The sequence below is a fragment of the Anas platyrhynchos genome, chromosome 20, assembly GCF_047663525.1.
Source record: "Anas platyrhynchos isolate ZD024472 breed Pekin duck chromosome 20, IASCAAS_PekinDuck_T2T, whole genome shotgun sequence".
In the NCBI taxonomy this organism is placed as follows: Eukaryota; Metazoa; Chordata; class Aves; order Anseriformes; family Anatidae; genus Anas; species Anas platyrhynchos.
The window spans coordinates 8,528,506-8,555,724 of record NC_092606.1 but is presented as its reverse complement, the minus strand read 5'-3'; the positions used below and the strand labels follow the sequence as shown (position 1 = coordinate 8,555,724).

At 53.4% G+C, this 27,219-nt stretch overlaps 1 protein-coding gene across 10 annotated transcripts in view; it reads right to left on the bottom strand.

Moving 5' to 3' along the window:
• GTF2IRD1 (GTF2I repeat domain containing 1) overlaps window positions 1–27,219 on the bottom strand; it is a 56,917-nt gene that overhangs the window by 3,624 nt on the left and 26,074 nt on the right. For 4 of the 10 annotated variants that reach the window (XM_027445938.3, XM_027445947.3, XM_072026028.1 and 1 more), the window contains exons 5-24: window positions 26,587–26,770; window positions 25,124–25,434; window positions 24,564–24,653; window positions 23,684–23,767; window positions 22,753–22,936; window positions 21,826–21,851; window positions 19,373–19,493; window positions 16,368–16,405; window positions 15,610–15,690; window positions 13,851–13,982; window positions 13,468–13,530; window positions 12,923–12,988; window positions 11,679–11,862; window positions 10,712–10,770; window positions 10,447–10,512; window positions 9,514–9,597; window positions 8,566–8,749; window positions 7,906–7,934; window positions 3,426–3,473; window positions 239–316 (exon numbers count right to left, since the gene is read on the bottom strand). In XM_027445938.3, coding sequence (XP_027301739.1) covers window positions 239–316; window positions 3,426–3,473; window positions 7,906–7,934; window positions 8,566–8,749; window positions 9,514–9,597; window positions 10,447–10,512; window positions 10,712–10,770; window positions 11,679–11,862; window positions 12,923–12,988; window positions 13,468–13,530; window positions 13,851–13,982; window positions 15,610–15,690; window positions 16,368–16,405; window positions 19,373–19,493; window positions 21,826–21,851; window positions 22,753–22,936; window positions 23,684–23,767; window positions 24,564–24,653; window positions 25,124–25,434; window positions 26,587–26,770 — 2,112 coding nt within the window. The remainder of the gene's footprint in view (window positions 1–238; window positions 317–3,425; window positions 3,474–7,905; window positions 7,935–8,565; window positions 8,750–9,513; window positions 9,598–10,446; window positions 10,513–10,711; window positions 10,771–11,678; window positions 11,863–12,922; window positions 12,989–13,467; window positions 13,531–13,850; window positions 13,983–15,609; window positions 15,691–16,367; window positions 16,406–19,372; window positions 19,494–21,825; window positions 21,852–22,752; window positions 22,937–23,683; window positions 23,768–24,563; window positions 24,654–25,123; window positions 25,435–26,586; window positions 26,771–27,219) is intronic. The other 6 variants (XM_027445941.3, XM_072026029.1, XM_027445939.3 and 3 more) reach the window with 5 other exon arrangements.

Here is a 27,219-nt window from a genome sequence, read left to right as displayed (position 1 = left end):
CTCCCCGCTCCAAGGATGAGCTGTCACCAAGAAGGTCACGGTCCCACCTGCGGGAGCGAGGAGCGGGAGCGTCCCCGGGGACGGGCTGCAACGCGGAGCAGCGGGAGGAAACCTGTGCTGCAGCAGGCTGCCGTGTGCTCGGCCTATAAATAGAGCCCTTCAGCCTAATTAATTTTAACTACGGCTGCTGTCAGCAAAAACAAACTCGCCTTGCTCTGTGTGCAGATGGGAGACTCACCGTATTTTTCATTGAAAAGCTCTTTCACTTGCTCTCGGAGAATCACCTTCTCTCCAAGCCTGTTGGCGTCGTCCTCATCTGCAAAGCAAAAAAGGGCAGGGAATAAAACCTCCCGTTTCTTCCTGACCCCTGGAAAGCCCACCCCACCGCCACGTGGGGACAGCTCAGATGCGGCCGTTCCTCGCTTGCACCTTCTGCCACCTTTCAGAGCAGCGTGCAGGAGCTATAAAATGCTGCCAAATCTGCATTTGCCACGCGCTGCCATGGCTGAGAGCATTTTACATCCACTTTGCGGTGCTGGAAATGACTGCAAAATATGCAAAGCGATGGAGACTCAGGCCCTGAGCGCCACAAATGCTCCCACAAGTGATATCAAGGAATGAGATAGCGCTTTTATAGCCGGGCTCCTAAGTACAGTATTGTTTTATAATACGCCATATAATCAGCTTGGCTTTACTAGCTTTTTTAATTATCCTCATCACGCCAACCAGTTTCTTCTCCGCTCTCTCCTTTTAAATGAGGTGCCTGTGCCAGGACACTTCTCCCCAGCTATTCAGCATCCTCGGGGGGCTCCAGGATAAAGTGACCGTCTGCGGTACCTGCTCCTTGCGATGCTTTCCCACCCCCCAGACATAAAGGACAGCCCAAACGAAGCTTTTCCACCTCTCTGTGTGCCTCACCCCCCCAGCCCTGGGACACGAGGCAGGACCACGGCACCCAAGTTGGGCAGAGCAGGGGTGGGCGCTGCCTTCCCAGCCAAACCGAGCTGGTCCCCGCTGCTCTAAAGCAGCCGCCAGTGAGCTGGGATGTGCACGGGCACCATTACACAGGAATTTAATTCAGCTCCTTAAATACAGGAGTCCCAGAGACATCACCTCCATGCACCAAGCTTGCCATGCTGAAGGCAGGTATTTTGCCCAGGGGCAGTTATTTGAAATACCAAGGTGAACGCTGCAAGCCTTGGCACAGCTGTAAAGGACCCGAGCATCCTCTGCCTGTGGTCCGGGGCTATTTAATTTGATTTTGAGCAATCATGTGGCTTGAAATTTTGTTTTACGTACATATGGAAAACCTCACGTGGGTCCCTGCCTCCCTGAGAGGGGATTTGGAGGCTGGCGCTCAGCACCGCCACTCGCAGCAGGAGCCCCGCGCTTCGGCTGCTGCAGGGCTGGGTCCTGGGAGGGAGCTGCCACCCTTACATCTCAGTGCCCTCCTGCCCCAGGGCATGGCCTCAGCAAAGCCTCTTCTCGAGCTGCTGAACCTGAAAAAGGGGGTTTTGTATGCCCAGACAGAACTGGGAGCAAAGGGGAGAAGTTTCTGCAAAGGAGCCTTTGGGCCAAGTTGTGCTTCAGATCCAAAAACGGCAACAAAAGGAGCTCGAAAGGGATGGAGCGAAAAATAGGTAAAACGGAAGAAAATAACACAAGCATCTCCAAGGCCCTCTGGTTTCAAGAACCAAGCCGTCTGCTTGCCGTGCCACTCCTGAGGCCGTGGCACTGCTGCAGGGGGGCTGGCGGGGGCAAACCCTGCGGGCTCCCTCTGTGACTTCCCTGTCATTTCTGCTCAGTTGCCGGGATGTTCGCACACACCCGCATGGGTATAGATGGTAGCAGACAAAGAAACAGCAGAATGACGTTGTTCTCACTTGGTTCATTTTCCTCTGAGACTGAAAAACGCAGAAGCTCTTTCCTTTCCGCTAATGCCCCGGGAGACCCAACTGGCAGAAACACAATCCCAAGGGTTTTTTTTTTCTGCCTTGTGCAATGGGCAGCGCTCCCGAATTCCCAGCCGGGGACACAAGCCAATGCCACGAAAAAGCTGGAACTGAGCATGCGTAACAGAGAAGCCAGAGAGGAGGCTCCGTCCCGGGGACCTGCCCCTGCATCCTCTGTGCCCCCACCGCCCCTGGGCAGGAGAGATCTCGATCCACCTTTAAGTTAGACATTTGGTTTGGGACAAAAGCCACCAAGGATGCGCTAAGTCCCGAACAAAAAGCAGGTTTATGCATGCTGCTGGGTTCAGGTCTGTGCTATCGATTCAATTTATTATTTTTTTAATTAAATGAGTAGCCAGTTGACTCTTTTTTTTCCCCCAAAAAAAATCTGTAATGTGCTTATTGCTGTTTTATCACCGGATCGGGCCTCCCTGCCTCTAGCAATTAACTCAGCAGGGGCACCCTTACGCCTGCACCGAGCCCAGGCACGAGCTGGGGATGGTGATGGGGCACCGTGGGTGTCCACACCCCGAACCTGGGTGATGAATGAACCCCGCCATTATCTGAACACCCGGGTGCTCCAGCAGGTGACCACTGCCCAAATTACATCCCCACAGCCTGGTGCCCGCTGCCCTCATAAGGGGATTGTCCCTCCTTGGGGCAATCCCACTGATTTCAATGGAGCACACCACCGGGCTTGGGATCAGCGTGCTGACCGCTGTCAGGATCTGGCCCTGAGCCTCCAGAGGACCCCCACACACCTCTCCTCACCGTCCAGCTCTTCTCAGGGTGCAGTTCAGTGACACCAGTGTAAATCCAGCACAGACCCGCTAACATCGCTGCGGCTGCTCCGCAGTGACCCGGGGTTAAGGCAGACAGGGGCAGCTCCAGCTCTGCGTGTCCTCAGAGCACAACTAGAAACGTGTGGGAGCACACGGTGAGCATCCAGACATGGCCAGAACCCCAGATGATGGGAATAAACCCAATCCTGCCAAAGAAACACCGGGCCCTGCACCAGGCAGGCTCCTCTACTCCTAAGTTAGCGGAGACGTTAAATCCTTGGAGCCTGCACAGCTGCACACCAGCACCCAGTGTATTAAAGCAAAGAAAACCATAAAACAAACCAACCCTCCCCCAAAAACAGCCCCCAATCTGTGCAAGTGCTCATTGCGAATGGCAGGGGACCTTTTAACACATGAATTGCTGGGCCACGTGGAGGAGCTAAGCGGGACTTGTCAGGTCGGCGCGCCTCGAGCGGAGCTGGCACCGATGGCCACAGCCCCGCGGAGGAGAGAGCATCAGCAGCACAACACGGGGCTGGCACACACAGCCAGGCTGGGCGTCACAGGGAAACACAGCAGAGAGGAAAAAATACCTGCAATTTGGGGTTGGAACGCATTTTCATTCCCACATTAATAGGCAAGTGCATTTCTTGTCTGCTACCATCTACGATGCACCAACTGAGCTACGTACCATTCAAGGCAGCGTACGCTTTTTCCAATGATGTTATCCGTCTAGGGGCTACAGCGCAAGTTAAAAGAAGAAAAAAAAAAAGAGAGAAAGAAAAAGAGAGCAATGAGTGCTACAGCTTGGTTCTGTGTTCACAAACAAAAGCAAAACCCAGGGCGGTGCTGTCCCGACTAAGGGTGCTCTGGTCCCGGCTCCTCGTGGCACAGCGCTGGCGGTGGCTGACCTGCCCAGGGGCTGATTTTGGGAACTGCCTAAGGCCCCGAGCATCCCACAGGGTTATGCTGTGCCCCTAAAGAGCCTGGGGGACACTTGGGAGGGTGGGCAAATGTCACTGGAGGGAAAATCTGAGGTTGGAGCAGACGGAAAGCGGAGGGGAGTTGGGTTAGTTCTGCAGCTACGGGGGGAAACGGAGCAAAGGGCTCCCTGCGGGGAGGCTGGCCTCGCCTCTGGCTCATAGAAACAGCACCAAAAAGAAACAAATCTGCTGGGAAAAAGCCCCGGTGAGGGGCCAGGGCCACAATTCCCATGGGGGGCAGCAAGCAGGAACGTCAGTGGAAGGGGTGAGTGAGCAGTGGGGCACTGCTGAATTTGCTGAGCGGAGAGGAGCAACAGCACGCCTCCCAGGAGGGGCAGAAAAGCAAACAGTTCCAGCAGGCCCGGGGAAGCAGTCCCTGCACAAAGTATTTTGGTGAATGAGTAGAACAAAGAGGAAGAAATGCAGCTGGGGAACGCCTGCATGGGCAAGGGAAACCCACTGGGGAGCAGGGTTGGGGTGCTGGAGCACGGGCAGGGGGTGAAGGCAGGTCTGGGAGCTACTGAAATATATTTTAATTGTTTTTTCTTTGGAAATAAATAAAACAAAGCCAAACGTTTTCATCCTCAGGTGAAGATGTCAAGGTGCTGTTATTAAATCAGGCTGATTAAGGAAGATAATTGAATTTCTTGCCCTGGTAACCCAGGTGTGCTCAGCCACCCACCAGGGTCACGGCCGCTGCTCTCGTGTGCGGAGTGCGCACGCGCCGCGGCACCACCAGGACATGGCAGTGCCTGGCGCCCTGAAAAATGTAAAAAAAAAGTTTTTTTGGGGTCTCTGAAGACCACAGCAGGACATGAGGCTGTGGGGAGTGGGAGCAAAGCAAAGGAACTGCAAGGCTGGGATCGGCTGGGCGATGGCACTGCCTTCCAGGCGAGGATGCTGAGTGCACCACGTGGAAGGGAAAAGGAGGCAAAAAAAAAAACCAACAAAAACGCAAAGATCTGGGATCCCAACCACAGAGGTGCTTAAAGCAGGCCTGGAAGCCACACAGCCATTTACACCATCATCTGCTCCATGTTCCACCTTCACACTAACAATGCTGACCAGCTTAATGGTAAAGCAAGAAATAATTCATCCTGGATAAAGGCAGGCAGAGCAGGACAGAAAACAACCTGGCGGCTCTCATGGGGCTTAAAAATGGGGCTGAGGGACGTGGGGATGCCCGGGAGCTCTGGGGATGGAGTGAGCCACGTTTCGCCCTGGTTCCTGCTGGATCCAAGAGCTTTTCTCTCATTTTTTTTTGTGGTTCGGAGTTTCCAACGTGAGGCACATCTCATCAAAGTCTTGCGGAGGGTTGTGCTCTTGTGATTAGAAAAAAAAAAAAAAAAGGATGCCTGGATGTGTGTTTTTTTTAATTAAAGAACACTGCCTGCCCTACTTTATTAATTGGAGTATGGGAAATAATCTATCAGGGTGGTGGGGAGTTTGGGGAATAGGACAGATGGAGCTGGTGTACATTTTCAATCAAAGCACATAAAAATTAACATACAGAAAGATATTTTTTTTTTTTTGCAAGATTACTTATGCCTGATTTTTTTTTTTTTTTCAAAGGCTCAAATTAAGCCTGTTTTGTATCTCTGTGCCTCAGGAAAGAGGAAAAAAAAGGCTAAGTGCTGTGTTTGTAGCACTGGAGCTTCACCCCTGCTCCCCCAGTCCTGTTTGAATGCTGTCAAAAAGGGGCTGCGAAGGTCTTTTGCCCCGAGCAGACACCAGCAGCGGGGAGAAAAGGAACTGGAAGACGAAATGCCAGCCTCTGCAGGCCAGGGGGGACAAAGCCCCGTGGGACCCCTGCCCCCCTGGCTGTGCTGTGCCTGGTTTGGGGTGCAGAGGGGTTCAAACCATCCCGGGGGACAGGGATGCTGACTGCAGGGAGCAGCACGTGGGTGAGGCGCTGGCAGCTGTGCCAGCAGCACCAGGAGCACTGCTGAGCCTTGAGAGGCAGCTGGAAACCTGTGCTGAATGACTACGCCACGGATGCCGGCCTGCTGCGGACACCGGGGAGCACCCACAGCTCCCCATCCCCTCGGGGTTTGCTTTTCCCTAAAAATGGCCCCGTTCTCAGAAAGCACCGCTGGGCACCTCTGTGCACGCAGGCATCAGCCGATCCCATCCCCACAGCTGTAAGGGAGAGAGCACCGGGGCAGAGAAATGACAGAGAATTTGGAGACAAAGAGTGCCGGGCACCCGCATTGAATTGAAACCCATTTATCTGGTTCTGTTGCACTCAAAAAATGGGTTCTCCTAAAATCAGAGAAGCAATAGAGAACCCGCCCCCCTGCAGCCCGGCGGTTATTTGGGCGGTTATTTGCCATGCAGAGGGTGCCCAACCTCCTTAAAGCAAAGGAAATGCTGTTAATTCACCTTAAAAGCACCTAAAATCACACCAAAGTGATTTTTTATAAAAAGAAAAAAAGTTCACGTTCAATTTCCTTCCTCCCTTAAAATGTATATTTTTCACATCATTTCTGGCCAAGATGAGCCATGAAAATGTAACCTCCCTTCTATCTATGAAGTCATCTCCTGGGCTTTCCGACCTTCAGGTGCCTTTGCAGTGCCCTCCCGTTTGGGAGTAGCCCTTGCTTTTATTTTAACACTCCTCCACGAAATAAAGGAGATGTTCATTGATTTTGTTCTAATGCCAAGCATGCACTTCTGTTGGTCTTAATTTCATGTGGCAGGACTTCACTACAGAAGATTGAGGCAAAAAGAACATGACAACCTCTCTTAAATCTGAATTTTTTATGATCTATGGCTATTTTGAAATCATTAATTTTGTTAAGGCAGATAAAAAGCGATCGAAGCAAACGCGAGGGATGTGCCACTGCGTGGCCACCATCCACCGAGGTGTGAGACGATGGAAAAGCAGGAGAGAGGTTAATTGCTGTCAGTGGGGATTTTTTTGGGGGGCAGGGATGCCGTGACCTCCTCCGGAGCCCTCTAGGTAAGACAATACACAGCATAAAACGTCTTTGATTATGTGCGGGCGTGGGCAAACCCGTGGTGCGCACGTTCAGCTGGAGAAGGAGAGAAAAAAAATGTGCACGGAAAATAAAATCAAATTCTCCTACATCTCTATTTATCACGCTGCATTTCCAAGCCAGCTGGCAGGCTGAAATATTTGCCTTCTGATGCGCTCCTTCGTTAACGGGGCAATTAGTGTCAGGTCGGTGTCTCCTAACGCAGCTCCGCGGCTCTCGGCAGGGGACGGGAAGGGCAGGAGCAGCGGCTGCGCCCTCAGCTCGCCCCAGTGCCACGTCCCTGAGACCCCACGGAAAAGCCACGTTCTGCTGATCTGGCATTCGCCCAGGGCTCGGCCAAAGATCTGGCCGACACGAGATAAGGAGGCTGATAAGGAGGCTGCTAAGGAGATAAGGAGGCTGCCCCAAAGCCTGCGGAGGTCTCAGGGGACTTCTCCGTGGACGTGGCCGGGCAGGGAGCGGTGCCGCGCAGCCCCTGCTCCCAGTTTTGCAGACAGACCTCCTCGTGTCGGAGCCGTCTCTGGAGTCTCCCACCTCTCTGCAGCTCCCAATGAGGCCATACAAATGTTTTCCTCTCTGTCATATTTTTCTTCCCTAAATTGTGCCATCTCCGTGGAGGCTGGCCAAGGAAATGGAAAGCCATCAATAAAGACGACAACGGTTTTTGCACCCATCTGTGCTCTTCCACTGGCTGTAATTACAGACATTTGAAACAAAGACAGGTTTTTAACTGCATTTCTAGCAGCAGCTCTTTTCCAGGGAGCCCAGGCGGGAGAGATGGAGCTGCAGACCGGTGCGATGGGGGTCCCGCAGCACTCCCCCCTCCCCAGCACCTCGCTGGTGAACCCCCGGCTAATTGCGAGGTGTTTACTTTTCGGAGCGTGTGCTTTCTGAAATGCAGAACCTGGACTCCTGCCCTAGATGAGCTCTTTAAAAACACTGTCATTTCAAGGAAACAGCGCCAGTACAACTGCATGAAGCTGAGGCCAGCTGCCTCGGTCAGGGGAACAGCATCAGATGCAGCAAATAACAGCACAAAATAAAGAAATGGGAAATGCAGGAAAGCAAGGTCGGCGACAACCTTCTCCCAGCCGATAAAATTAGTGCACCATTCACACCACGCAGCTCCCTGCCCAACAATAAACACCGAGCCAACGCGTTGCTTAGGCAAAAAGGCATCATCTCTTACCGGGTTTGGGGATGAGTCCTTGGAAAGGCCTGTTAAAAGGAAGGAAAAAAGATTATAAATGATTTCAAAAGATTTCACGCTCCTGGCTCTGGGCAGCACGCTCTTTGTGGGTATGAAGACACACAGCCTGGCCCAACAAGAGCGATGGACTCACGTGAACCTGTTTCCCCACCCGTTTGCACCAGTGCCTTCCCCTTCCCCAGTGGTGCCCCCCCAGTTTGGCTGCAGAACCTGCCCATGGAGCCATCCCCCTGCTGTAGGAGCCCGTCTCTCTGCCCTCGCTCCAGCACTAACACCATCCACTTTTCTCCCACCTCAAGTCCTAGGAAAGCTGTTTGGGATTTCTCTGCCCGTGCACCCAGTGCCCTGCGATCTCCCACAGAGCCGTTTTGGGGGCTGCAGCCCTGCCGGTGCCGCTCTCAGCCCCTTCCCACCTCCTCCCCAGGCAGCAGGCAGGAGGAAGGAGCAGGAGGAGGCTCCATTTTATGACCCACTCCATTAAGTGCCAGCCCAATTGCTGTCTTGGGGCTGGAGGTTTGTGCTGCATTTACAAGGGCTGGCGGAGCCCGCAGTGCATTTAGGATGAGGCACAGCAGCCCCGTGGCTGCTCCCTCTGCTTGCCCCCTGCCCGCGGGGTGCAGACAGCTCTGGGGGCCGTACCTGGTCACTGTGAACTTGATTTTGTCGGCCACGGCCAATATCCGCTCCAGGTTCTGGGAGCCAAAGGTGCAGGGCTTGCGGAAGGGGATGCCGGGGGGCAGCCCCTCGATGATCACCGACCCCGGATTGCTTTTGATCCGCTTGTATGGCACTTGTACGGGGTATTTGATCCCCAAGGCTTCACCTGGAAGAGAAGCAAGAGGTAAGCGTGCAGGGTGGCAGCGATGTGACCTTGACCGTGGCTCTGGCTCCATCCCCAGTCCCCCCCAAACCCCGGTGTTTGCTTGGGGACGTTATTTGGAGATAACTTCACATCCACGTCCCCTCTCTGACATCTGGCTGTAGGGCTGAGCCCACGGGCTGCCTGGCAATAATCACACTGGGTTTCTGGCTGATGGAGAGCAGATCCTGGGGGACCTGGGCGAGGCTCATCCCATCTAGAAAATGGGATAAAGGCAGGTGCTGGGTGGGCAGGGCATGGGGATACCCTGCAGAGCCCAAGAAGGTGTCCCTGAAAGACCCTAAAAGATGGGAAGAGCAGTACCTGCACATCCAAGCACTTGCTGTATGCCCCCCTTCCCCTTATTCTCTTCCACCCCCATCCCTAGGCACTCAGACAAATCTCTCCAGCTCCACTCATGAAATCTCCAGCGCTGTTCTGCACGGAGAGAGGATAAAATATGGAACAGCCCATCCAGGGACAGCACGAAGGGTGCCGCGTGGGAGCCACCCACACAGCCAGCGCCTGTGGCAGGGAGCACTTCTTCCCCTCCCCGGCAAACAGAAACGGGTCCTTGGGCACCCAGCAAAACGCCCGCTGCTCCGCAGGGGAAGGGGGAGACAAATGGAAGCACCCAGCAAGGAGTGGGAGGAGAGAGGGAGGGATGGGGGCAAAAAAATCAGGGAGGGGAAAGGGGAACAAGAACAACTCCCACCCCAATTCCTCACCATATTTCTTATTGAACAGGTCCTGGACTTGTTCCCGCAGTGTGTTAGCGATGTCTATTCTGGAAAGCCTGGCATCATAATTTTCTGTAAAATAAAGAAACAATTATGGACTTCTGCTGTTAAATTAAAAGGCACTCTGTGACTTTTAAGTAATACGATTTTCTAATTATAGGAAAGTCCTTATCTCGCAATTAGCTAATCTCTGGAGTAGGCCATTCAAAGTCCTTAAAAATAATCTAAACAGAAATATGTTTTTTTCCCCTGCCTGTTTGCTAAGAATAAAAGCTGCATGAAATCGAAGATTCAGTTGTGATAATTAGCGGCGTTAAAATAAAGCGCACTCAAAACCCTGCCTGAAAAGCTGAAGCCCTTTAAAGGCCTCCATCCCTCTTTGTGGACTGCTTGAGTGGGGCAACGCTCGCCCATAACAAGCCAGGGGCTCTCCGTGGCTGCTCCTTCCCCTGATTTTTTGAGCTGTCCCAAAAAGACGCGCCCTGCGCTGGGTATGTGCTGTGGTGGGAGTGGTGTTTGCACAAACATCACCCGGGTGGAAAAAGCCACAAAAAAAGGCAAACCCCAAATCTTACAAGGCTTAATTATGTGTCTCGCAAGGTCAGATGGCGAGATAAGCAAAGCTGTTTAATTAGGGCACCACCCAGAGCACTTCAAGGCTCTCCTGTGGACCTGTGGGACCTGCCCCTTGCTGCGCATCCTTCCTCCAGCTTGCCTGCTGCCTCTCACCCCGTCTCCTTTCCTTTCCTCCCTCTCATCCTTGATTCTACCGACCCCTCAATCCCTACAATCTCACGGCGGCTCCTTTTCCACCTCTGTTGCCTCCATGCAGCCCCCACAAGGGCTCTGTGGTGGCCAGGGGACGTGCCCCGAAGCCCCCCTGTACGTGCAGGCCCGTCCCGAAGGGCTCTGGGGGCTCACCTTGGAAGCCCTGCCTCTTCACAGCGTCGTCCAGCAGCGTGTCACTGCAGTCCCTCTCGGCGGCAGCTGGGGCAGGGGACACAGAGGCGTTAGGACCCGCGGTACCACCGAGGGGATGCACAAGGGCTGGGCTCGGCAGTGCCAAACACCACAGCTGCCTTTGCACAGCCCAAAAACGAGGTGGAGAGGGACGGCACGAGATGTGCAGCAGGGAAATGCCCCCGTTCCTCTGGTACCCTGCCCTTAACGGTGCTTTGAAGCCTACCTTTGGCTCCTGGGCTGTCCGACGCCATCTCCTTAACGCCCTCTGCCAGCAGCTCTGGCCTGGAAAAGAGCAAGAAGCAGGCGCAGCGTGAGCGAGCCCCCAGCCAGCAAAGCCATCAGCGTTTTACTGCTCCATCCATCACCGAGGATAACGCTCCTCCAGCCGCAAACCCACTAAACATATCTGGCTAATGCAATTTTAAAGCTCCTGCAGTACAGCAGGGGAACTTTGGAAATAATTTTCATGCTGACAGCCTCTTTAGCGAGCCCGTGTAACACTCCGCGGGATAAGATTAAGCCCGCGCTGGCTGAGCAGCTTAAATCAGTGCCTACAAACTTTTATGAGATGTGGTCCTGCGTGTGTCTCGGGGATGGGAAAAGCCTGCCTAACTGCTTGCAGTGTACAACTGGCACACAAAATTGTCATTGTTTGGGTGAGAAACCCTCAAAGATACCTAAAGATGTTTAAAAATCCATCCCTGCGGGATTCTTTCCCGGTGCCGTTGCTGCGTGTTGCCAGTGGCTTCTTACAGCTCCCCCCAGCTTCTGTGACACCCCCTCAGTGCAAGGACAGCATCTGCCTGATGCCTGTAGCATCCAACACACCTCTGGGATGCAGATGTGCACAGCTGGACCTTGGCTGGAGCCACTGCACGCAGGAAAACCCTCTGGGGTGCCCAGCCCCTCCTTGCCCCACGCCTGGCACCCTTGGGTGCTCCCTGCTCCTAAGGCCAAACCCTTGCAAAGATGAATTTTAAAATAAAAGACAAAGAGGGAGAGACCAACAGCAACACCGCTGACACCTTGGGAACTGCCACATCATTTGATGGCTCCTAATCAAACAAATTCACTGCAGGTGACCAAGCGATGGGTGCTCTCCAGGACACTGCATGTGTGTGTGCTCCCCAGGAGCAAGAGCTCGGAGCTGCAGCACCCTCCCCGCGGGACGGGCACTCTGCTTGCCTCACCTTTTAATGACAAACTGGATGTTGTTGCTCGCTTGCAGGATCTTTTTCAGCTTTGCAATCCCGAAGCAGTTGGGGCGCCGCAGCAGGATGCCCTCCGGCAAGCCTACGACGAACAGGTCCTCGGGGTACATCAGGAACTTGGAGTAGGGGACCTTGACTGGCTCCGATATTCCTATGGCTTTCGCTGCGGGAGGACCACGTCTGGTTAGTTTGCCCCGTCGGGTCAATGCAGCAGAGACACGATAATCACTGGGGGGTTGGAGAGGTTTTGGGGCCGTTTCTGGTTATGCTGGCAGGGCCGTCCTGTCCGCCTGATGCAGGTGGGTGGGAGTCAAGGCGTGAAGCCAGGCAGCCCCCAGGATTGCTGTTTGCGTTTGCTGCTTTTGTGTGACCAGCTCAGTAACACATCCTGAAGCAGCTGCAAGTGTTTGCAGCGGGGACCTCACGCCCAGACCTCCCGGCCATCCCGCAGCCCCACGAGGAGGGGGGTTATCTGCTCTCACAGCTCTGCCTCTGGCATTTGGTGGGCCACACGGGCAGAGCTGCACCTCCTGTCCCCAGCAGCACAGAAACCTTTCTGCCAGCTCGCAGAGCGCACGTGAGCTCGTGCATTTTTCCTGAGCTACGTAACCTTTTAAAAAGTAGTGGGAGGTAAAGTACATATTTTGTCTGCCACCCCGAATGCCCTGATGAACTTAATTAAGTTAGGAGACGCATCCTTTGGCACTGAAAGCAGGCAGTAACCTGCTTTTTGTTATTTTTACTGCAGGCTTCCCCAGCAGACCTCTTTGCCTTTCCTTGCGAGGAGGAGGGAGCATGGGATGCTTGGTGCGTGCCCCCAGGGCAGGGCATGCCAAGTGGCAGCCCCTGCACCCAGCCAGCCCTCCTGGCCACGACACAGCCCAGAAGGATGGAAAACCCTCTCGGATATTTCACACGAGTGCTGGGCAGCCCTGCCAGCCCCCCGCCTCTGCAGGAGGAAGGCTGAAGGTCACCGCCACAACTCCTGGGCTGCAGCCAGCAAAAAGGCATCGAGGAAGCCAAGGGGAAGAGCTGCAATAACGAGGCCCAGGGAGACTTCAGATGCGTTCATAAGCCCGGCAGACAGCAAATGAACAAATTAGATTGCACCTTTCCTCAGCAACCGGTTTGGAAATGGTAGGTGACATTTCCTAGCAATTAGGAGCTCCCCGCGGCCGCAGGCAGCACTTGGCATTACACACACGTGTCGATGACCAGCTCACCGTATCTCGTGTTGAACAAAATTTCCACTTGTTTCCTCAAATGACTTAAAACGTCCCCTATACCATCTGCAAAAAAAAAAGAGATGCTCTGAGAAATCTGCTGCCTCCAGTGCAAGCAACATGCAGCGAAGGCGAGCAGCCCTTGTGAGCTCGTCCTGCCTCCAAAGCCAGAGCTGGTCCTGTGGCAGCTGCCTCCAAACCTCCTGAGCGAGGAAGGGCAGGGATGCAGCACCAAGCTCCCCACTGCACAGCAGCAAGGAAGAAAAGATAGGGAAAATGTGAGTCTGGGCAAAATATGGTACCAATGCAAGAGGGAGGACAGAGACCTCCAGCTCATGCGCGGAGGTGGTGCTGGTGGGATCTGCTCCAGCCACCAGCACACATTGTCTGAGCATTTCACCCCAAAATACAGGGGTGCCCTCTGCATGGAGCTTTCTGGGGGCTGGATGCTTTGCAGATGCTGTAGGTAGCACAGCGAAAGACATCTGTGTCTGGCAAAACCTCCCAAACCTTGCAATTATTGGAGATGTTCATCAGAACCTCACCTGATCCCTCCATCTGCTTCTCCTCGTGTCGTGACTCCTCACCGGGCCCCTTCTCGGTCCCTGCTGAGGAAGAGGAGGGTGAGCAGCAGCCAGCACCAGCAAAGCCAGACCAGATACGAGCAGGAGCCTTCCAGGTCCCCCACCATCACCCAGCGACCCCCACACCTCTCACTGAGCCCCTGCCCAAGCACAGGCTCGGGCTGGCAGTGTCACAGTGTCCCCTGGGACCCTGGCTCGTGCCATGGCAGCACCCAACACACCCCCCCTGTCTACCAGAGCTCCCAGCCAGCCTAACTGAGACCATGACTCTGGAAGAGGGTCCTGACCCCATCACCTTGGCTTGTATTTATTCATTTCTGATACATGCATGAATTGCCACGCACTGGATGGGACATGCAGGCTCCTGGCCGTGCCATTTCCATCACCTGCAACTGCGTTTAGGACGTAGCTCGACTCCTCCGAGGCCATGTGCGTGGTCACCGGGTCGTGCATCTCATCCAAAGTGGGTGATCGGTCTGTGGACAACACACCAACGGGCAGCTTTTGTTTCAAGGAGAGGGGCACCAACCCCAAAAAGAGGTTTCAGAGGGGGTTGGCCCATCAGCAGGGGCTGCACTAAGGGCACCCCCGGTCTAGGTGGGATCCCCATGCGCCGTGGCCTACAGCATCCCCAAAATGCACCCAACCTCTCAGACCAAGGGGAAAGAGCAAAAGTTTCTTCGTAACTTTTGCAGAAGGTGAAGAGCAAAATGGGTTCAGAATGATTTAATCGGCTTAACTCCATCCGGACACTCAGTTCTAGCTTAAAAAGTTAATGCTGCTTGGAACAACTCCACCTTGGGAAGACCATTCCACTACAGCTGCCTTCCTCCCTGAAATGACACCTCCTGAAGACTCCCTTGCACATACATGTGTATGCCCTCTTAATTTAAACCTGTATCCCCTAATGCTGGACTCTCCGATGCCCTCAAAGAGCTATCCAAATTTAGCTTTAAATAAACCTTTAGCTAGTTTAAATACTTCAATCAGGTCACTTCTTAATCTGCTCCTCACAGGATAAATAATCCAAATTTCATCAATTTCTCCTTGTACATGAGCACCTCTTTTCTATTAATCATCTCCATTGCCCTAAGCTGTACTCCCTCTGATTGAACTGTACCTTCAAATAAGGCAATAAAAAGTGGACTCCAGACTTCAAGTGTGATCTACCTGGCTCTGAAGAAGTGATAACACCTCCTCCTCCCCCGCACTGCCAGCTCACCACGCATTTAACTTTCTTCTCTTCCACGAGCTGCCAAGTTGAAAATGAAAACGTTTGATCTACCGCTTGCCCTCGCTCCTTTCTCCATCCCCTGTAGTAACCATATGTTAAATCCTTTCTGCGATAATCCTGGAGCGACTCCCAGAACATCACCCCCGTAAGGGGACCGCTGCCTTGGGGTGCAATGGAGATTGCAGCAATTTGGGTGCAATCCAGGGATCGGCATCATCGCTGCCGCCAGCATCGCTCGCACTCGGGCACGTTGGGAGTCGTGTTGCTGCCCTAATTCTGGTGAGATTATTAATTAATGTTTGTAAAGCACACTGAAAATGCAAAGTGCTACCTATCCACTCCTTAAGCCCTAAGCATCGCCCTACCATTCGGGGCGCTACCCAGGACAGGTAGCTGCTCTAGAAATGGATGTTCCTGGGGAAGCAAAGCTCCCAGCTGCCCTCCAGCAGCAGCTGCTGCGTCTCTGTCCCCAGCTCTGTCCCCATCTATCACCACCAATCCCTCCCGGGAAGAAATGTGGGGAAACACAGCAGCGTCGCCATATCCAGCACGTTTTCAGCATGTGCTTAAAATGAAGCTTGTTCTTACAATCTCTTCCTCATCAGGCTGTCACTCTAAATGTAGTGCCTTGATCACAAGTGTCCCACACTCAGTATCTGGGATCTTCCAAGCCCATGCCCAAAGGAAAGCAGCAAACCCAGCTGATTCCTGATACGCCCCTTAAAATGACTTTCAGTGAAGAGCCAACAGTGCAAGCGTCCAGGCGGAGAGCCTGCACGGGGAGATGCCCCACACGTGGATCTTCTCCAAGCAAAACTCTTGAGACACCTCAATGCAGCACTCCCTGTGAAGAGGACCCCAGCACCTACCTGGAACAGTGATCTGAATGACGTCCAGCTCATCCGGCTCGATTTTGATCTGCCTGATCCCACCCAGCTCTCCTGAGGTACCTAAGGGGGAAAGACAACCAAAGACAATCTCCAGCATAGAATCGTAGAATCATTCAGGTTGGAAAAGAGCTCTGAGATCATCCAGCCCAACCTTTAACCTCGTCCTGACAAGTCCACCACTAAGCCATGCTGCTAAGTCGAACCTACACGTTCCTAATTCACTCAGAGTGGCTTTGCCTGTCTGGTGGCATTTACATGGGTCCAAGCCCCCGAGTGAATCAGGCAGCAGTGCAGCAACCTCATACCAGGGAAAAATCCTGGGAAATTTGTTTGAGCCTGGGGAAAATGTTTCCTTCTCGTTGGCAGTGGTCAGAGCACGGACACAGCCGATTGCTGCTGCTCAGCTGACGTCCAGTGACCCAGCCCTGGCAGCTTTCACGTGGAAAGGAAGTTGGAGATGAAAAACTTCACTTAGCATCATTTTTAAGCACGTGCTGAAGTCCTGATATTTCGATTTATGTGCTTTTTGGATCTAATTGCAGGGTCACAGGGTAAGACCCTCCATAACTGCATCTATCAGACGGGGATAAAACCCCGAAAGGAGCGCCCTGTGGGGAAACTGTGTAACTGAGGCCACACTTCAAAGGTACTTTACAGCCAACTTCTCCAGTGGCTTTCCAAAAAAATTCCACTCCAAACCAGCACCATTTTGCAAGAGAAAATGATTTTTTCCTCACCTGGTTCACAGCTTTCAGAAACACTGCATTTCTCCGACCTGGAAAGGAGAAGCACACAAGAGGGGTAGTAATGAAGCAATCAGAGGGAAAGGTTAAAGCCACGTGTGTGTGTTGGACCCATCCCGGTGGGAGGGGGTTTAACAACAGCCCCAAACCTCACAGACCCCATCCCATCCCAGCAGAGAGCAGTGCATAAAGCCTCATTACAATGTGGTTACTCATGGAGCAAAAGCAAACAGAGAGAAAGGAAAAAAGTCAATTGATTTGGTAAATATTTATTCTGCCCAAAGCCTTTCTCCCCTGGATACTGGGCACTATCCCAAACTTGTGTCTACAGTTAACGTCGCATGCTTAGAAATTTATGCAAGGTGTTCGGCATCCAAATTAGATCACTTTGCATTCTCAGGACGGATTTTCTTCCTGTCTTTCTTAAACAAGAACAAGCATGGCACTTTGGCAGTAAAGCACATGAGGAAAGGCACTGGAGAACGCCGTGCTCCGTCATGCTGGTCCTCAGAGGGAAGGGAAACCCTCCCGAGCAGGCTTCACATCCCTGTTGGCTCAGGGGGGATTTCCAAAAGCACTCCTCACTCGACTAAATCCACTCAACAGCGTCAAAGCATGGGAAATGTGAAGGGATCCAGGAGAGCTCTTGAAGCATTCTCCCCACTCTTGCTGTAAGGACAGATCTTAAATGGGTAAGAAAGGACGGCTTGTCTACAACATAGATCAAACTGGGGCTTTGGGAAGGGGGTTAAACTTCTCCAGCTCAGGTCAAAGTCAAGCTCTCACTAGGGAAATTTAGGAGGATGTCTTTAGGAGGGGTGCGTTACCCTGGGGTGTCTGCCACTGCCCTGGACCTGGACTCTGACCTGGGTGGACCACAGGTATGGAAATGCTGTGCTCCGAGCAGGGAACTGAGCTCTCCTCATCTGCAGGAAGGACAAAGCAGGATTTGAGTGTCTTTCAAGCACACATATTTTTTTCCTGCAGGTCTGTGTGATCAATGCATTGGAGATTTAATTTCTGCCTGCAGGAGAGCAAAGCCCATTTCGCACCACCAGCACCGCAGGAATTCACAGCTCCCATTGTACCTAAATTTAACCACAAACACGGAAAACTGGGAAACGTGGCCTGATTCAATGTGCATGCACACACCGTAAATCAGGAACGATGCACACACGTGCACAACCAGGACAGGTCTGATAGATTCCAAAGGGACCCCAGGATGATCTCCAGGTGCTGCCCGAGTTTTAGCAGCAGGATGAGGCCAGCCCAGCCCAGCCCAGCCCAGCTCCACATCCCAGCAACGCCACGGGAAGTGCCATCCAAACCTGGCTGAGCATGAATTGCCCCTACAAAACCCATTTTTCTTCCACAGAGTCTTCTGAAGCGTTTTTACTGCACCATGCAACCCCTGCCTGGTCCCAGCTGCAGCACGGCAGCTGAGACGGGGCTGGTGCAGCACCGGGGATGCTCCCGCAGAGATGCAGCAGCTGGTTTTCCACCTGCTGCTTTGCAGAAACCAGCTCAGCACCCCTCAGCCCCTGTCTGTCTGCCTGCTTGTTTTCAGTCACACCAATTTATCAGCGCGGTGAAATCTTCTGTGGCAAAAATTAGAAGTGTCCTAATTGCAAATGTTAACAAATGAAGAGAAAAATTAGAAGCCTCGGGCCAGCCTTCAGCCCTGCAGTGTGCCTGGGGAGCAGTGATATTTGCAGCATCACTTTTCCCTGCCATCCCTGTGACACTCTGCTGCTCTCCAAGTCTGAATGCTTCCAGCCACGGGGCCGTTCAGCAAGGTGTGGAGAGCAAGCAAGAGCTAGCTGAAAAATGGCTTTGTGGCCAAGCCCTCGTGCAGGATCCTGGAGATCTGAGTTTAATTCCCCCTTTGCCACAGGCACCCCAAACCACCAGTGAAGTGCCTGGATTCAGGCCAGCCTGGTTTCCCCTGCTGTAATGCAGGCTCTCACCTGGAGACCCTTCATGATTTCTGGGGGGAGAAATGGGCACTTGGGTGTGATTCCTCTACCCAGCTTTCGATTCCTGCCTCGGGAGGAGATGAATCACCGTGTTCCAGCTCTGTGCTGACGCCAGCGGGGCCTGACTCAGCCAGCCCCCCTCTGGCACGGCAGCCACGAGCTGCCCCCCGAGCATGGGGGCAGCCTCTGGGGATGCTCTCCTTTGGGGCTGGCACTGATCACATCAATTCGTGTCCAACACCAGCCAGTACAGCAACCACACCTGGGCCAAGCGAGCCAGCCCAGCCAGCGCTCTTTGCCCATGCCTACAGCTGGCTCTGCCTCTCTGCAACTATTCCCAGTGAATCCGTTCACCCGTGGAGCCACCTCCTTTGGCAAAACTCAGATGTGGTCCCGCAGCTGTGGCCAAAAAGGGCTGATGTGCAGCGAGACCTTGTGCAGGGCTCGTGGGGAGCTCCTGCACCTCCCTCCTAACCCCCTGCAGCTGGCAGCACCCACATGGATGTGCAGGAAGGCACCCCAGGAAACTTGGCTTGGAGGTAAACACTGGGGCTAGCGTTGTTGCTGCCGGTCAGGTGAAGCAAAATTGAAGGGAACGGGGGCTACACAGAGAATAACATTTGCCCGATCCCCCAGCACAGCCTGGGGAGCAGAGCCACACGGTCCGTAGGTGCTGCGGGCACATTACGGACCCGTGGGGCTCGTGGCACAGCCGGTTGCCAGAGGCAGAGACACAAAAACCCTAGTGACCTGCTGAACTCTGCAACCCCACCTTTATTAAGTGTTGGTTAATCCGCTATTAGTCTCCTGGTGAGCTTTATAAACAAATAACACTTAATTAGCAGGATGGTTTGTTATGGTGCTGGCGGAGGGTGGATCCTTAGGCCATGCTTTAACACTTGAGATCGCTGCTGCAGATAATGCCAGCCTGCCCGGGCACGGCACCCATTTCACCACTTTTCTACAAAAACAGGGACTCCAAACTTCACTGTTTTGGCACAGGCACACCGAAATGCCACTTACCTGCTGCCGGCCTGCGATGTCCCCGCCAGGTCCAGCACGGCCCCGCGGTGCGGCTCGGGGGAGATCTCCCCGGGGGGGCTGGAGGGCTCCAGCTTGGTTGGGTCTTTGGTAAATTTACTTCCTGGTGCCAGGTGCGCAGGGCGGGTTTGGAATTAAAAACAAAACCAGAATTAGCAACCAGAATTAGCAACCTGAAAGGTAAACACACAGCAACACAGCTCTTCCTCCTCCACGTGCCCCCTCTCTAGTCCCAGAGCTAAAATCAGGACGAGGGACAGGTTTTCAAGAGCTGTCTGTTTGTGGCGAGAAAGGCGCAGATTTAATTGGGCTTACATGTCAAAATAATAGCACGGCTCTTGATTAAACCCCTGCAAAACTCGGTGTGTGCTGGGGAACCTTGCTGAGCACCACCCGAAGGGGCTGGCTGCTGGGACTGGGAAGCAGCCTGGGAGAAAGGATGGGCTGCAGGAGGGCACAAGGATCGGGTCACCCTGCAAAACCTCCCCTTTCCCTTCCGTGTCCCTCAGCAGCCTGAAAGGAGCTGAAACGAAGCCTCAGCAATGACCTTGGAGATGAAACGAGTGATCTGATGACAGGGTAGGAAATGAAAATCAGGCAGGGAAGGTGAAGGAAGAGCTGAAGGATTAGTGCTGGGGGAAGGAGGGAATGAAATTATGCCGCCAGGCTGCAGAAATCTTGTAGGTGTCTTGTTAAATAGCTGCAAAAGGCTCTTGGCTGGTCCCAAAGCACCATCCCGACATCCCTACCCTTCCAAAACACATCCTGTCGCTGGGAAAATGAAGCCTTTTTCCTTTAGGCTCCAGCCTGCATGGGAGGGCAGGGCTCTGGCAATAGGACCAGCAGCAATATGGAGCCATAAAGACACTATTTATCTACTGACAGTCCAAAAGGCTCCTTTTAATTTGTGCTTTCTATGGACCAAATCTTGTTCTTGCAGCAACGAAGCCTGCCTTAAGCTACTACCCAGGGGAGCAGCAAAAATAGGTTTCCTAGCAGTGGTGGGTATTTTAATTAAAGGGTGAGTAAAACTGTATGGGGAAGCTTTGGGATGCTTTATAGTCGGCAAGTTAAAATACAGCTCTGCGCTGAAGAAGTGTCTTTGCAAAAATGGCACCTCCTGACTCAGCAGATGCTTTTTTTTGCACAGTCAGAAGTGCTGACACGAATCGCAGAAAGACAGGTTTAATGTGTTTTGCTTCTGGTAGCCCTGCAGGGAGCGGGCAGGGAAGAGGGGGGCTGCCACCCGCCCCAGCCGTGCTGGATCTGCTTCCCAGTCTCCTCATTTCCACTTGCACCTCCCTGCCAAGTGACCCCGAGCTCCCAGCACGGAGCTTTCCAGCAGCAGCTCTCGAGCGTGGGCAGGGAGGAGCTGCTCCATCACCCCCGTGTGAGGCTGCGCGCGATGCCTCCCCCAAGACATCAGGCAAACTGATGGATTTGCAAGGAAAATCCAAGCGTCCAAGAAGCGATTCGGAGCTCCATCCCTTAGGGGTGGGCGAGGGTTTGAAAATCATTTTCTTGAGCAAAGAAAATCATGAATGGGACTGGAGATGGAGAAACCACCCGTGGAGGTGGGACCTCCTCCAGGCTCTGCTGGGATTTCCCTCTGTGAGCACCCCTGGGGTGCTGTCGCGGTGCCACAGGGGTTAATCCATCCCGTGGAGATGTCAGGTGGTGGCTGGGATGCTGCCAGCATGCGGAAAGAAAGGAAAACCCCAAACACGTCTTTACTTGCTAGCCCAGCCCGCGACACCTGGGAGCAGGGCTGGGCGATTAACCCGGAGCGCTCGGTGCCGTTCCCGCAGCACCTTCCCAATTTTCCAGGCTGGGACGTGGCAGCTGCTGGAGCCAGCTCCTCTCTGCCCCGAGAGGGAGCTGGGAGCTCCCCAACACCTGCCCTGATGTGACGAGGAGCACTTAACGTGGCTGCTCCATCTCCAGCGAGCAGGATTAAGCGTGGGGAAAAGAAAACAGAAGAATCCCCCCAGGGTTTTGTGACTGATCAGATTGATTTTTGGCGTTTTTCTTCTAAAACCAGTCAGCGACTGGATGGTGCTAGCACCTTCCAGACAAAAGAAAGAGGATAATTTACCAACGAGGAACCCAGCAGCGATTTTTCTCCCTCACAAAAGCACAGAAACACATCACGTGCTGCCTGCAGCTGAAGCTCAGTTGGGTGCAGGGAGCAACCCAGCCTCGTGCCCCGGGTATTCCCCACTTCAAACCACTGTCTGGGGGTGCACAGTGCTCTGGTCCTGGGCAAAGGCAATCGCATCGCCCCTGGGCACGGCACACAGCCTGGGCTTCTCCTCACCGAGCACAACGGCGAGCCCTGCACTATTGCTGTTTACAGATGATGTTACTTCAACTCTGCTCCCCTGGATAATCTTTCAATTTGCAGGCAATACAATCCAAAGGCACAGAGAACATACCTGTGAAAATTCTCTCGTCGAACATCCTAGAAGGGAAGGGAAAAAAAAAAGGATTAGAAATAGGTGCTTCTAATGACTGACTTTTAGGTTTTATTTATGAGCAGCATTAAAGCGAGTCAAACAGTCAATTTATTTATTCCCTAAAAAAAGCCTTTCAGATTGTTGTGCAACCAAGCAATCTCACACTGTATGCTTTTTAACTGAAGCACCTTCAAATCTGCGTATAAGTCATTCTCTTCATTCAATTAACTTATTAAATGAGGCTGCTACAGGCTGGCTTTACCAGAAGATGACGGGACCAAAGCAGAAGCTTCCAATCCTCCCGCTCCAGCAGAACAGCAGTGACCAGGCCCCAGCACCCTGCCTGTATGTGACACATCCTCGTGGTTGTGTACATGGGACGTCCACAAAGGAGCACCTCAGAATAACAAATCACCCGAATGCTCAGAGAGGCACCAGCAATGCCCGAATGGGCTTACAACAGGGTGACTGGGTGATGGTGCTACAGACAGCCCCGTGGCATGCTCACGGAAAGGGAAAGGGATGGAAATTGGAAGAGGCAGTGGGGGAGGGAAACTCTGTCCAATAGCTGTTTAACTCTTTTCCATAAAGAAGATTAAAATGAGTTTTGGGTGTAAAAGCAATCCCTCTGAGCATAGAGGGAACAGAGCTTAAATTCCCGGTCCCCTCGAGGCACATGCAGCCTGTCGGGGGGATGGCTGTGTCCCCACGGAGCGCTCCCAAGGCACCCAACCAGCCAAATGTGCTGTGAGCGAGCCAAAATGGGAGCCAAATGTGCTGTAATTACCCTGTTAACGTGGAGCACATCGGTGCCGAGCTAACACCAGGGGACTGCACGGAGAGCAGCCCGCTCCCGACAGGCAGCAGCTCCCGTGGAGGGAGGATGTGACCCGCCTCGCCACCCACCTCTTGATGACAAAGTGGATGTTGTGCCTCTCCTCCAGGATCCGCTTGAGTTTGGGGACGCCGTAGGTGCAAGGCCTTTTGAAGGGGATTTTGTCAGGGATGCCGATGATTTCCACCGCCTCGGGGTCGCACGCGATCTTCCGATATGGGACGGGGACCATGTGGTCTAACCCCAAGGCTTCGGCTGAAAGGTGAACGTATGGCTCTCACTTCAGTGTACGCTTTTTCTTTTGCGAATGATGAAATGAAGGTGAAAGGGCTTGAACTCAAGCTGGTGTGAAAAGCAGAGCGTGTGCCTCCTGTTCTCTTATCTCTTGCTTGGCCCGCAGCAGGTCGCTGAGCAGTACAGCTCGCGAGTCACACAGCTCATATATAGGTTATCAGTCACACAGCTCACATAAAACCCCAGCTATACGGCCTGATGAGGATGTCACAGGCAACAAGCCCCAGCCTGTCAGCCCATTTGCGAGCCATTTCCCAAGCCCAAACCTCCAGGGACCTAACCTGAAAGTGCTGCCCGTGGCAAGGGCAGTGCCAAAGATGCTCGTAAGCTCTGCGAGCGGACAAAAAGCAGCAACAGCAACGATCTGCCTTTTTTTTTTGTGCCACGTTAATTTAAAACGGCTGCATGCGACCACTCCCCCTCGCCCGCAGTGCCGGCGGGCGCTGACCTGGCCGTGCCACGCTCCAGGCCAGGCTGTTTTACGTCCAAGTTATAAATTCCTCGACGGAGAGACTCCAAATGGAAATATTGACATAACCTTCAACAGACACCCAGACTGGGAGCTGCTGGGCTAAATGTGTTAAGAAGAGAAGGGAGCTCTAGCATATGGCTCCTGCTGCTGTGTTAGGGAACAAAAATGATTGCTATATAATGATATGCAAACCACAAGAGCTGCAGATGCATAATGGGATATTAACTCCTACTCACCATATCTGCTGTTAAACAGAATTTGCACGCACTCCCTAAGGGTGTTGATATCTTCAGTTTCTTTTATAAAACTGTCCCACTTATCTATCAAAACAAAATATAAGAAATAAGGAACTTCCATATGGTTCATACACAGCAGATGCACTTTTCTCGCGCGAAGTGTTGAGAACCAGGAACAAGACTTTGTTGCTTTAAAAATAATTATTTCCCCCTTCCTGAGCGGCTTCTGCCAGGCTGGCAGATAAGGTCTGGGCTTCCCCATCCCCAGCCTGAAGCAAGCTCCTCTGCAGCTGTGCATGTGCAAAACAGATTCCTGAGAAATGACCCCATAAAACATCTCAACCCTGAAATGAAAGACCCTCCGGGATAGAGCAAGCTCTACCTGAAACAAACCTTTGAAAGGCACAGCGATTTCACAAAGGAGCTTTTTCATGCCTTCTCTTTCCCAACTTTCCCACCTCTTATTTATTTATTTTTTTTTTTAAGCACAGAGGCAAGGGTTTTGGCGTAAACACGTCAGCATTTCTAGGCTGCACGTCCTTGGGGTGGGGTTGAGGTGGGGAAGTGGCAGTCTCCTCCTCACACCGATCCTGCCTTGGGCACTGCAGCAGAGTCAGGCCGGGGTGAGCAGGTTCCAGTTGTTTTGAAACCATGCAAAGCTTTCGGCGCCTGTTTGCCCTCGGCAGCTTGGGCAAACAGCCTCACCCGAGCCGTGCCCCGGCTCCCCATGCACAACGCGGGGCTAGGACTTCCCTGCCATCTGTGGTGGCATTGCAGGGTCCCTGCAGACCACGGGGACAGATGGAGACTATTTATGGCCGGGTGGGGGAACCTTTCCCAAAGAGGTGCCCAATGGCTGCCTCTGAGGTGGGACACAGACCTGTCTTGTCGTGGACGATGGAGAAGAGGATGCGCTTGGACGAGTGCACATTCTGGATGAGAGGGCCCCCAGAGACGGCCGATTTCTGTCCTGGACATGAGGGAAGATGAGAAAGGGCTGATAAGAGCCCGAACGATGCTTTGGGCACCTCAACAAGCTCCTACGTGTCCCCACCAGCGACAGCAACCTGGGGCTGGGCAGCTGTGCCACGTCCCTCACCCCACCAGCTCTCCTTCACCCGCCCTCCCCTTCACCACCCCGCGGGGTCCTGGCCACACCGTGTCCCCCCCAAACCCAGAGAGGGAACCCAGAGAAGGGCCGGGACAGTGCCACGAGGGCTTCCTCATCTCTGCAAGGGCTGTGTGAGCACCAGGGCCAATTTTATTACCAATTTGGTCCAACCTCCAGTCACACCCTGCCGGCCCCACACACCCCACAGGTTTCAGCAGGCCGCTTTTCAGCCCAACCCAGCCCCCCCCCAAAAAACAACATCTTTCCCCTTTCAGCTCTGTGGGGCTTCGCACCAGGCCCTCATCTGCGAGCAAACTCGAGGCTATTACCACAGCAGTCGCTGTACTCCTGTGAGGAAGGCACCTTCAGCTCTCCTGAGGGCCTGGGCAGCAGCGCCTCGCTGGCCGCGGTCGCCCCGTGCAGACCGGAGGACACCTCTTGCTTTAGGTCCACGGCAATCTGCGTAGGCAGCGAGACACCGTATAAGAAATTGGTCACGGCTACGGCGGAGGGAGCGTCCTGCCCGGAGGCTTTGGCCATGTGGCCGTTGGCACCAGCATCCCGGCTGCCCTTGGGAGCGAGGGAGGTACAAGTCAAGTCTACGCTAGGGTTCGGCTCTCTGCTGGGCTCGTCCGCCGGCCTGAAGGGAAAAAAAAAAGGAGAAGAAGAGGAAAAAACAGGTTCCTTCGGGTCCATGGTGACCTGGGCGCTGAGCACCGCGGCCTACGTGTGCCGGGAGCTGCTGTCCCGCTCCTGCCACCAACACCCAGCACCTGGGAAGGGGCAAACTGCTCAAAGCAAGGGTGGGGGAAAGATGGGGTGTGCAGAGTTCCAAACTGCGGGGACAGAGGCTTTGGGAGTTGCCCACATCATCTGCTAATGTTAAGGGCAGACAAGAGTACAATAAATAAGCTGGTTGAGCAGAGATGTGGAAGGGGACAGGAGAGCCTTCAGATGGGCCATGCCCAGGAGGGGACACCCTGAGGTGTGCACTGAGGGCTGCCTGGCTCCTTTTTACTCATTATTTCAAAAATTAAGGCAGCCACCTCGCCTTCTACAATGTCCTCAGGCACCTGCATCATTTCCTTCTTCTTTAAGTAGAGCAGGGCAGTCTTATGGTAGTTCAAAATGTTTACAGCTCCGGCAAAGCCATCTAGCTCCGTAGCCTGGTGCATTTAAGGAGTAAAACAATTTGTGGGACTGTCACCAACCCACTGTATTGCCCTTCTCAGCACCAAGGACTCACGGCACGCTCCCCTGGGACCTCAGGCAGCCCAAGGATGCATTTCGTAGCAAGGAAGCACACATGCCTCACATGAGACAGGCAGCCACGGTTACACAAACAGCTCAAATTCTGCGTGTCCTACTTTTAGCTATCTCAGCCTGATTTTCCAGAAGTGCTGAGCCTTCAAAGGAGGTATTTGCAAGTGCTCAGCATTTCTCTGAATTGATCCAAGGTGCTTCAACTCAGGCGAGCTCAGAGGAAACGCATCCCAAACCGACAGGCCCCTTGTGACAATGCGGCCACAACAGCCAGGGGACTTGGCTGTCCCCAGTCTCCCTCATCAGCTGGTGTAAAAACACTTAGGAAGGAGCCTGAAACATTTACATTGGAAACCTCTTTGGAGACAAGGAAGCACCTAGTGTACCGCAGCTAAAATTCTGGCAGGGTCTTCCCACAGCGAGGGCATGGCTGTGCTCAGCAGCAGCCCCACCACACACCGGTGTTACAGGGGCCAAAACACCAAGGATTCACCCCCCCCTCCAGCCCCGCCGGGATCCCTGAAATTACCTTTTTAGCCTGAAGCGGATGCTGTGGCTGTGCTCTAAAATGGCCATCAGGGACTTCACGTCGTACTCCATGGGTTTCTTGAAGCTGATCCCCTCGGGCAAGCCGGCCACCGCCAGCAGTCCCGGCTCTTTCAGGAACCGCTCATAGGGTAAGGGGACCACGCTGCTCTTCCCCACCGCTTCACCTGGGGAAAGGGCAGAGTTACACAGGGCAGGGACCCCAAACCCTCCGGACTGCAGCCAGGGAGGGTTCAAGGAGCAAACATGAGAGCAAAACCACGACCACGGGCACTGCTGTGAGATCCCAACAGAGATGCCATTAGGCATAGGTAGGTGAAGGAAGCCACCTCCTACCTCTGTGCTTAGCATTTAAGGACCTTTAGAATTTTCAAAGCATTAATTAATAAAAATCTCACGAAAGCCAATAAGCAGATGTCTCCTCTCTGGGGCTGCACAGTGAAATCCCTCACTGGGGTCACTTGGCTCACCCACAGCATCCCCATGGACCCATGGCAGTGAGGGATCTGGTCACCAGCAGGAGGAGAGGGAGCCGAGTGCTGACAAAGGAGGATGGGCTCGTGTGGGTTTCTATCTCACGTTTACTGAAATATTCTGCAAATCTTATTTTCAGCCT